Source organism: Danio aesculapii, chromosome 11, assembly GCF_903798145.1.
Source record: "Danio aesculapii chromosome 11, fDanAes4.1, whole genome shotgun sequence".
NCBI classification, from domain to species: Eukaryota; Metazoa; Chordata; class Actinopteri; order Cypriniformes; family Danionidae; genus Danio; species Danio aesculapii.
The window spans coordinates 28235402-28247553 of NC_079445.1; the positions used below are offsets into that span (position 1 = coordinate 28235402).

The following is a 12152-nucleotide window of genomic DNA, read 5'->3' on the forward strand; positions in this document are numbered from 1 at the left end:
AAACATTTTTACTTTGCGAAACTCAAGCGATGTTCTTTTTTTGATGTTGTCAATGACAGTACCGCGTTTTTAACATGGCATAAAGCTCAGGCAGCTTGTGAGCATTTTTAGAACGGAGCTTAAATTTCTGCAGCACAAAGAAAACGTCGGTGGACACGCGCCCTTAATCTTTCAGCTTCAAGCTAAATCGCATGGATTCCAATACAAATTCATGTTTTCCCCAAAAAAATCTTTAGAAAAAAATGACACAACTCACCACCCAATACCTATTATATGGCAAGACTAGTTTACATAATTTTTTGGCCACTTTGGATTTCTCTAAATCAGTGATTTTCAATACCGATCCTCACAAGCCCCCGTCCTGCACATTTTGTATGTCTTCCTTACTTAACACACCTGATTCAGATCATCAGCTTGTTAACAGAGGGAACCATAAACTGATCCTTGTGTGTCAAATAAGAGAGATATGCAAAATATGCAGGGTGGGGGAGAACCGGAATTGAGAACCACTGCTCTAAATACTTATAAAAATATTAGTGGCCGAATTAGAATCTCATATATACAATAACCGTCTCTTGTGCCGTACTGAGGAACATATGAAGATAAGGCAGTGCTAAATTTCAAGCTAAGCTCGTCACGCATGGTTTCACACATCTGTTACTAAAATAAAATGAGGAAAGTCATTTAGACTTCAAAATAAACAAGCTGCTGCTATCCTGTCAATCAGCATTTTGTCTTATTGTTATCCGAAGTGCAAACAAATCAATAATCATTGTTTAAGCATGATTTGCCAAATACAAAATGGAGCTAAACTCAGTTGTCACCACACCATTTAGTGTCCTTGTCTGTACACACAGAGCTCAGTATTTTACTATGTCAACTGAATTCAACAAACTAATTAACTCCCCAAAAAATAAAGACAACTCCACTTAATAAATTGTTATGCAATATTCACTGAACAAGTTATTAATGAAGCTTTTAAATTTAAATAAGAGAAGCATCTCTCTTTTTATGTGTAGTGCATGAAATCATAGTAAATATGTACAGTAGAAGCCTTGACTCATTCTTGTTGCCAGATCGTGCTAGAAAAAAGGGAACAAGATCAAGCCCATAATAAGACTGTAATAACTCCATAAACTTGATCGCTTTATGCGCCATTTAAGTCCATCCAACAATCCCAAAGATGCTTATAATAACACTGCAGGAGAGCACACTGTAAAGCAGGGTTTCAGCACAATTTATGATGCCTTTATTGATGGCACTTTAGTTAAAACTGCAGAACATAACAGGCCTTTTAGTCGCGGTAATATTATTTCGGTCAGATGTAACAAATACCAAACAAGCTATTGTTTCCTGTTATTATAATCTGGTGCAAATACATTTTTAATGTATGTTAAGCCTGACAAATGAAATTAAAGTAGTTTTTTTTTTCCTTTTAGGGTTTTAAATATTTAAATGTTTTCGATGAGTAACATATTTTATGCATAAGGTTTTATGGATTATGGACTATGTTATAGGAGAATATGGAGCTTATTTCTGAAGAAATAAAACGTGCAAGCAAAAAAAAAAAAATACATTTTTAAATCTGCTAATATTTACATTACCGGTCAAAAGTTTGGGGCCAGTTTTTCATGTTTTTTTTTTTTAAAGAAAATTATTCTGTTCATCAAGGTGGCATTTATTAAATGGAAAAAATATTTATTAAATATTTATTTATTACTTATTGTGTGTAGTTTCAAATGAAATTATTACTCCAGTCATTATTGCTTTTATTACTATTACCATTAATAATAATAATAATAATAATAATAATAATAATAATAATAATAATAATAATAATAATAATAATAGTGTGATTTCTGAGGGATCTTGTGACTCTGAAGACTGGAATAATGAAGCTGAAAATTCATCATTAACATCACTGGAATAAATGATTGAATTAAATGATAAACTACATTTGAACAGTTATTTTATAGTGCAATAACATTTCAGAATTGTACAATTTGTACCATATTTTTGATTAAATAAACAAAGCCTTGGTGAGCAAGAGAAGCTTATTTTAAAACATTTAAAAATCATACTGACCCCAAACTTTTAACCGGTAGTGTATATCCTCATTCCCAGAAAAATCTAGATGAATTTCTGATGGATGTATGCTAACATACAATGAATATGAATATCAGCTGTAACTATTACAATAATATGTCTTATTAAGAATCTCTAAAGTTTTAATTGCGGGGGCAAAATGTATAAACAATACAATAAAATTATGACAGTGAGATCTACAAATAAACCTTATTTAAAAAACCTGCTGTATCAAAAATATTAAAGACATTTCAACATAAATTTTAGATAATCAAGTAAACCTAAATAGCTTCATTAAAGAAAGTGTTCATATTGAAATATTAAAAACAATAAGAGCTATTACATTTACTCAATGAACATGAATACATTAAAAAATCAGCAAACTACAAATTATGAATTACACAAAGAATGAAAAATATTGTCTATTTTACTTGATAAAACACCAGAAATTATCAATCGAGTAATTGTATAGATCATATTGAAATATAGAAACCTTGGAAATTTGTGTGTCAAACAAGATCAGAGTATATACAGGAATCAGAGAGTGAAATTCAATACCTTTTAAGACTCTTTCCATTCACTTTTTTAAGACCTTGAAACCACTTTAGGTTTCAACCGGAAACACTGGCGAGATTTTAACTTACAGCATTTATTTATTTATTAAATATTAATGTAAGAAACTAATCCAAAACTAAAACATTATTCATATACTGAATAAAAATCTATTAAATGTAGTTAATTCAGCAGGTTGGCGCCTAAACTGCAGAAATAACGATGCTGCCTTGGTTACTGCAGTAAACAAAGCAGCATGATGTCAAATCTAGTAGGATTTCATTGATTTCATAAACTACGCACTACGCAACATCCTGATATTCGCAGATTTAATTCAGGCAAACTTTAGCATACAACCATACGTATCATAATCAAAAATTATTTAAAATTTAATACCTTGCAAAATAGCATTTAAGACCTTTTAATACTTTATAGGGCCTTCGATTTCTCTACATTGATTTATCAACTTTTAATACTTTTTAAGACCCCGCGGACATCCTAAAGATACATCATGATTCATAGACCATTTCAGTGTGGTGATGCCATTGGCCCGTGAACGTTTCCTGCTTGTTATCAAACTATTTCAGAACTGTAATAAGATGCAATTCGATCATAACTTAATGTTAAAACAGCTATCATCATAACATTATTTATCAATATGTGGCTCTTTTTGAATTCTTGAAAGCTATAGAAATTAAAAATCTAAAACAGGACATACGTTTGGACCATTGTTATTGTTTACATCCCTCAAAATGGTCTATAGGGCAATGAAAAGAACAGCCATCAAAATGTAAGAGATGCACAGCAGGTTAAGACAGAAGTCTCTCCACTTTTCTTAAAGGTCACAAGTGTGTGGACATGAGGCAACACGCAAAATGCATAAACCAATCATTAGCAACAAATGATCAACATGTTTTTCCTCTTAATGAAACACCAAAAGAGCAGACTGAATATCTATTTGAAACTCACACAAGCACACACGTACAGACATGTGCAATGCTGCCCATGCATTCATCCATCCGACTTGCATCCTAATGATCCTCTGAAAGCATCTGGTTACGACTGACAAAAGCCCAAACACTCACAACAATGATTCTCCTTGGGAAAGTAACAGACTGAAGTATTTCATCTAATAAAAGGTCCACTAACAGCCCTGCCAAGCATTTAGCAATCAGCGTCAGTCTTCATCGCCGCACATCTGCTCATCAGATAACATACAAAACATCATCATTTAGAAGCTCTTTTAGAAAAGACAAGAAACGGATGAGTCAGAGGAGACACTTCTCGAGTCTGCTTCTCAAGGGCAGGGAGATTGTTGCACAGTCGAGCTATTATGCGATACATCTCTAGTCATCATAACATTCATAAAGTTGAAGAGTTTACTAGTAGGAGCATCATCAAACTTAACACACTAGCTGGACCATTACTTGCCCAAGTGTTTGCTGTAAACTGTGGCTAACTACATTATTTAAAATTAAGGGTGTTGTAATATATAGACATTTTCAACAGTTTCTGCTCATCAGTGTCAGTATAGGGTGTGCGCCATGTTCACAAGCACTGTGCAGTGTTGTTTACTAGGGTTGTGGCGATACTATTAATTCATCTTATGATACTATACCAGCTGAAGTATCACGATACCAAGTAGTATTGAAATACTGTAATACATAACTCAAATGATAAAGAAAATGATCAGAAATACTATATTTTACATGTTGTTATAGGTCTACTTGAATTTAATTTATAATTTCCTTAATATTGAAAAAAGTATTATTTGCAAATCACTTCACCTAAAACTTATTCATTATTTTGTTTATTTTGTAGATAACTGACCAACAAAAATACATAAAAGAAATATACAATAAAGATGATTTGTTACCAAAAAAAAGAAGAAAAAATAATTAGGCTATATGAAGTGATCAAAAATTGGTTCAATGTTTCCTGTTGCTATTTTGGGTTTTTTCATCTATTGTTTTTACATTTTTTTTTGTATTTTCAAGTATTTCAAAATTTCACTTTGTAAGTCGTTCTTTTAAGAGATTTTCATGATTGTTGTAGCTACTGAATCATATTGACAGGAACAGAAATGAACTGATTCAGATGTGCGTTCGAAACATCAGAAAACATCAGAAAATGTGCAACCTTAAAGGGCTCCACAGACTACTTAAAAAATGGTCTGTTGTTGCAATTTTTCCACATGCAACATTATCTATTGTAGATAGACCATTAATGAAGATACTACCGTTTACAAACTACAGTGGCACCGCCAGTATTTTGGAGCCATAGTATCGCGATACTACCATAGTACCGGTAAACCGTGCAACCATATTCTTTACCCCTTGGATACCCATGAGCAACTGTTTAAAACAAAGCACAGACATATCCAATGTAATCTGTCAGAGGTACGGCCAAGCACAATACATTAAAGCACACCCTATAATGACACTGAGGAGAAAAAAACTGCTGAATACAGTCATTAGTTTATGCACAGATAAACTAAAGCTTTTAAGTTATACAAAGTTTAACTAACATTTCGACTCAGTTTGATTGATGTAAGTTGAGATGACTAGAAATGTTTATTTGATTCAACTAAACAAATTTAAGGCAGCAACAACAGATTTAAGCAGGTCGCACAGCAGATGCAGCTCGCATATGACAGTTGGAAGTAAAGCACATCGGACGCGCACAATCGCATGTTATTTAAAATGAAACTATTCAGATGGTGCTCTGTGTCCTGAGTTGAAGTTGGTTGTTGTGTACAACCACTGACTTGTGGTGCTGGTGTGCGTACCCTGATAGAAATCTATGTTTAGAATTCTAAAATGCATGGCGCCGAGCGGCACATCCAGTGTGTGACCCCATTTACAGTGAAGCTTGATAATATTCATATTAAACTACTGAAGGCATACGGCCTGTTTTGAGGATGTTATTTGGAACCTTTCTGAACTTTTCAAAGACGAATAAAGATTTAGGGCAGTAGTGGGGAACCTATGGCTTGCGAGCCACACTTGGATCTTTGACCAATAATAAATGGCTCTCCAGCTGTCTCCCTTCAATAATATTCTACAGTTAAAAAAATTATTACCTTTAGAAAGTCTTCAGAAATCAGTTTCCTATTGAAAATACATTTCGCGAGGCTTGTCAGTGAACTATGACTTAACTATGCTTCAAATAACAGTGAACTACAACTATTTACTACAGTGTGCAAACGCTGCTTCATGTGAAAGCTGAAAACTACCTTTGATTAATCACCCAGATCTAAACCACACCATACTTAATACTCTAGAAGCTGAGAGGACAGAGTGATGCTTGGATTTACCTGATGGTGTGTTGGCCGAGGTCCCGTCACAAACTAATGGAGATGATGACAGGAGTGTTTGAGGTCATCGTGAACAAAAAAAGAAAAAGAAAACAAATGGACAGTTAGGAGAACAGATATTTTGAATGACTTTGCATTTTACAATACAAATAAACCAAATTCGATTACAACGATTGGTCAAGCATGGGGATTTATACTTTAGTGAAATTTTTGAATGATAATTTATGAATTACAATGGCTGCTTAATAAAAAAAAATCAGCTTTGTGTTCACCGGAATAACACGTTTTAAAAATACATTAAAAATTAAAAAGTTGTAATAAAATTTCCCAATGTTACTACGTATGATCAAATGAACATTGATCAAAAAAACCTATATATGTGTCAGTATTTTTATTTAGTTTTATTTTTTTAAGATTTATTTTTGGCTTTATTAGACAGGACAGTAATGAGACAGAAAGCGAAGTTTCAGAGAGAGGTGGGTAAGGTTGGGAAATGTCCTGAAGCCGGGATTCGAACTCAGGATGTCCTGATGTGTAACTGCACCATATGTCGGCGCGCTAACCACTAGGCTATTGTGCCGACATGCGTCACTATTTTTGCAGAAGGCTGCAGGTTCAAGTCATGGCTGGACCATAGACCTTACTGTGTGGAGTTTGATTGCCTGTGTGTGTTTTTTACGAGTTTCCTCCACAGTGCAAAGCATGTGGTATCGATGAATTGGATAAATTAAATTAGACGTAGTGTATGAATGTGTGTAAATGAGAGTGTATGAGTGTTTCCCAGCACTGGGTGTTAATGAATTAGAGCACTCTCAGGGCTGGGTTGCAGAAGGAAAACAATTGCAATTCATTGCACTATGGTGACCCCTGATAAAGCAGGGACTAAGTCAAAGCAGAGTTAGTATTATTATTGCTGTAAACATTTTATATTTAATAACAACTTAATGCCAATATACACAAAATTACATTTTACAAATTAAAAGGATCATGGATGTTTACATTTAAACATTTAAAGCAGTACAGACATATATGTGACTATACACAAAGACTATAGAACACACATTAAAGGGACTTTGTTATACATCACTTAAATTATTTTGTGGTCAGTTGTGGCATTGCTATAGCAACCACAAACTGTGCTTACACCAAACAAGAACTTTGGAGGTTTTAGCACTAAAATGGCTCTATTATTAGCAAGTAAGTGTCTACAGTGAAAGCACCCAATTTCTGGACAATTTGCAGGGAAGAAAATATGTGCTCTCAGATTTAAAAGTCCAACCAGTATCTCTACAATTATTAAAAACCTACTGTAATCTGCTATTCTGTCAACACTGAACATCACATGTTCCCAACAGTAAACTGATGCCACTAAAAAAATTAATCGCTACCACAATAATAGTACATGCGATGTCCTTATTGCAGAGAGCTGCAATAATTTAAATATATTTGATGTCTTAAGTATTTGTGTTGCATGCAGAAATTAGATGGTTCCTTCGCAGCGTGGTGGCGCAGTGTGTAGCGCTGTAGCCTCACTGCAAGAAGGTTGCTGGTTCGAGCCTTGGCTGAGTCAGTTGGCATTTCGGTGTGGAGTTTGCATGTTCTCCCCTTGTTGGCGTGGGTTTCCTCTAGATGCTCCGGTTTCCCCCACAAGTTCAAAGACATGCACTAAAGGTAAATTGAGTAAGCTGAATTGGCCGTAATGTATGAGTGTGAATGAGTGTGTACGGATGTTTCCCAGTGATGGGTTGCAGCTGGAAGGGCATCCGCTACCTAAAATATATGCTGGATAAGTTGGTGGTTCATTCCGCTGTGGCAACCTCTGATTAATAAAGGGACTAAGCCGAAAAGAAAATAAATGAATGAGATGGTTCCTTACTGTCTTCATACCCACAAGTCATAAGCTTGCTAGTTTTTTTTTTTTTCACTTTTGGGTCCAAAACATTGTAGAACAAATGCACAAAATAAAAATACAGAAAACTGTTGTGAGAACAAAACAGGCTTCAGAGGTCTGAATTTTCATGGATTTTGTGTTGTGATTTTCTAAATTGATTTAAATTAATGAATGTATAATAATTGCGATAAGCCATCATTATTCTATTATCATACCAACACAATCTATAATGGTTCCATTACATGTTAAATACATGTTAATACTTAATTATTTTATTTTTGTGGATGTTGACAAGATGTTTGTATTTTCACTACTTATTTAAGGTTTGCTTACTTTAAGTATATTTAATACTTTGTATTTTTTTAAAATAACAGTAATAAAAGATGCTCTTATTTTAAGATGTCGTGTGGTTACAAGAAAATACTAAATTATTTTTGAGAGTAATGCACTTTCTGTTTGCATGTCTATAGTAAAACCAAACCAGAAATCACAATATCTAACAAGGTTTTTAGTCATTCTTTGTGTTTTAAATCAAAATATTTGCACCTTCCTTGACAACTTTTTTTAGCCTGAATTAGATTTAAGAAAAAAACAGCAAAAGAAAGTCCAAGGCACTTGAAAAATATGGGGAAAAAATATCAAAAAGCCTTTGTTAACATGGTTATTCCTTAAAACTGCACCTACAGGTTTCGGCAAACACTTGCCTTCATCAGGGTAACAGAGATTCAGGTGCATCTGGAGCTTCTTTTGAACACTGTGGTCTACGGGCACAGTTTTAGGGAATAGCCATGTCAATAAAGGCTTTTTAATATTTTTTCCACATTTTTCGAGTGCCTTGGACTTTCTTTTGCTGTTTATTCTGATAAATCCCTTACCCAAAGAGCACCGATACATTACTTAAACTACCCCTATCAATTTTGTTTGATTTTAGATTTAAGAAAATGTTTGTATGTTTGATATTTTATATGTTTAAAATATTTTAGTATGATGGTACCACGGTGACTCACAGCAGGAAGGTCACTGGTTCGAGTCCAGTTGTGTCAGCTGGCATTTCTGTGTGGAGTTTGCATGTTCTCCCCATGTTCGTGTGAGTTTCTCTGGGTGTTCTGACTTCCCTCACAATCCAAAGACATGCGCTATGGGTGAATTGAATAAACTAAATTGTCCATAGTGTATGAGTGTGTGTGTGTGTGTGTGTGTGTGTGTGTGTGTGAATGTGAGAGGTTATGGGTGTTTCCTAGTACAGGGTTGCGGCTGGAAGGGCATACACTGCATTAGACATATGCTGGAATAGTTGGAGGTTCAGCTGCACGGTGGCGCAGTGGGTAGCACATTCGCCGCACAGCAAGAAGGTCGCTGGCTTGAGCCTCCGCTGGGTCAGTTGGCATTTCTGTGTGAAGTTTGCATGTTCTCCCTGTGTTGGTGTGGGTTTCCTCCAGGTGCTCCGGTCCAAAGACATGCAGTATAGGTGAATTGGGTAGGCTAAATTGTCTGTAGCGTATGAATGTGTCTGTGAATGTTTCCCAGTGATGGGTTGCAGCTGGAAGGGCATGCGCTGTGTAAAACATATGCTGGATAAGTTGTTTGTTCATTCCGCTGTGGTGACCCCAGATTAATAAAGGGACTAAGCCGAAAAGAAAATGAATGAATGAGTTTGCGGTTCATTCCGTTGTGGCAACCTCTGACAAATCAGAGACTAAGCCAAAGGAAAATGAATGAATATTTTATTTTGATAATTACATATATGTTTTTTAATCTAACAAAATAGAATTTCTTTAGGGAAACGTTCGACTTCGCAATATTCAACAACAATATCTCATATTTTCTCAATATCATGCAGCCACACCCCTATTTATTTCTGAACTTCAAACGCTAGTGACATGGAGGACAAATGGACAGCTTGCAGCAAAAGGTCACGTCTGATTTAAACCACTGCAGGAACCATCATGCCACCTGTCCCTGCTCCTTTGTTATCACTATGGCATCAAACATGTCTTTCTTAGCATGCTAATATCATCACAAGAGCCGCAAAAATGATGTGGATGTAGTGTTCACTGGCAGCATGGTGGCTCAGTGGTTAGCACTGTCGCCTCACCGCTAGAAGTTCGCTGGTTCGAACCCCAGCTAGGTCAGTTGGCGTTTCTGTGTGGAGTTTGCATGTGGGTTTTCTCTGGGTGCTCCGGTTTCCCCCAACAGTCCAAAGACATGCGGTACAGGCGAACTGAATAAGCTGAATTGGCCAGCGTATGTGTGTATATGCAACAGTGTATGGGTGTTTCCCAGAGCTGGGTTACAGCTGGAAGGGCATCTGCTGTGTAAAACATATGCTGGATAAGTTGGCGGTTCATTCCGCTGTGGCAACCCATGATAAATAAAGGGACTAAGCCGAAGGAAAATTGAATGAATGAATGATTGAACATTGTTCACTGTCAGAGTAAGAGATGCACTGCTTACCGGTCGAGTCTGTGGCTGTACGTTCATTGGCTGCGTCTGTGGCGAGTACACCAGGGGGCCGGAGCCTGCATTCTGAGCTGGGTTATATGGAGGCTAAAGGATAAATCACAGACAGAAAAAGGCTAGAAAAACCTTAATGTTGGTATATTTTTCCTAAGATAATTATTAGGGTAACGTTTGCTAAATTTTTTTGTAGTTTTGTGTTACCCAGCCATTGTATTGCATGACATTGAAATTATACCCATTGTAAAGGGGTTCTCGGTCTGTTAGGACATCATGAATAACGACGTCACCCTATGTCAAAACTGAATGTGCCAAAATTAGGCTAATATTATTTAGTCTGTGAGTGTGCTATATAGACCTCGCTATATAGAATTCTTTTTCAGACAAAACCCAGATGAATACATCATACTATTCCATCTACAGCAACAGAGTGTATATAAAAGTGTCTGTACAGTGTATATATCTGTCCAAAGTGTGTATGTGTGTGAACGTCGTAGGATTACCACAGCACCTGTGTCAGCTGGAAACACTATCTATAAAAAAGCGACAGTTTTCCTTCAGGCTGGTGGTAACCATGGTGAGGAGAGCAGTGCAAAAAATCACTTATAACACTCTACATTTGTGTGTGTGTGTGTGTGTGTGTGTGTGTGTGTGCGTGTGTGTGTGTGTGTGTGTGCGTGTGTGTGTGTATCAAAACATCAGCCGTCTAAATGCAATACCCAAGTCTAAATGTCACAGATAATTCAGACCCAACAAAGAACAAACATAATTAATAGTACAAAACAAGGTGACCTAGAAAAACAGAGCAATGCCATGATTAGTGGGTAAAATGTGTGCAGACATGATGAATGTGTTGATACTCACCGCTCCACCTGTATCCCAGGACTTAAGGAAGCGGTACGAGGGGCCAGCAGGAACTGATACCTGAGAGAGGGCTGGGGACGTGGCATGGCCAGGAGGGGTCCCTGCCAGGTTTGGGTGGGTTTTGCTGAGGTCATGACCTGGGAATGGAGGGCCAGGGTGTCTAGATACCTGTGGAATGAGTGACAACAACATAAGTTTCACACAGTATAAGTTTTAAATGTACCATGTATCTAAGCATTATTATGATTGTTATTACTGTCTATTATTCATTAAAAAACTTTTTGTAAACTGCAAATTACACATGAAACACAAAAAAAGTATGTAAAAAAATTACATACACACTATATATATATATATATATATATATATATATATATATATATATATATATATATATATATATATATTGTTGATTACTTAAAATGTTTTGTGATTGGAATGAAATTCAAAGGTCCTGTGAAGTGAAATGTGAAACTGAAAAATGAAGAGAGGGTGGGACATAGTGTAGCTCCTCCCCTTTTTAAAAAAGCCAACAGCGTTTAATCACCACTCTGCCAATGAGAGTGGTTGAGATCAAGTGCATCAAATGAAAAGCAAATGAGAAGGGGCGGGGCATGTCAGATACTAGAGAGCATTTGATTGGTCAAGATTTGATGAGAAGCGGTACAAGGTATGAGGTGATTCGAGAAAAAAAAATTGGAAGCGACAAATTGCAAGCTTTGGATGTTTGTATCAGTTTTATATGTCCTAAATGTGAATTTTAACACTGTTTTGGAGCACACTAGCTTATAGATACGTTAAAAACTAACAATACGGACAGTGAAATCATTTTCACAGGACCTTTAATATAAATCTCTTTGAATATATAATTTATGACAAATTTATGAAACCATGTGAATTTAACACAACAGCAAGACAAAAACAGTTAAGTATCTGTACTTTTTTTTATCAAATACTTATTTAAAAAAAAAAAAACTACAAATTCTT

At 35.8% G+C, this 12152-nt stretch overlaps 1 protein-coding gene across 3 annotated transcripts in view; it reads right to left on the reverse strand.

Moving 5' to 3' along the window:
* eif4g3a (eukaryotic translation initiation factor 4 gamma, 3a) overlaps positions 1-12152 on the reverse strand; it is a 95271-nt gene that overhangs the window by 67305 nt on the left and 15814 nt on the right. For all 3 annotated transcript variants that reach the window (XM_056467731.1, XM_056467730.1, XM_056467729.1), the window contains exons 3-5: positions 11166-11333; positions 10299-10391; positions 5954-5986 (exon numbers count right to left, since the gene is read on the reverse strand). In XM_056467731.1, coding sequence (XP_056323706.1) covers positions 5954-5986; positions 10299-10391; positions 11166-11333 — 294 coding nt within the window. The remainder of the gene's footprint in view (positions 1-5953; positions 5987-10298; positions 10392-11165; positions 11334-12152) is intronic.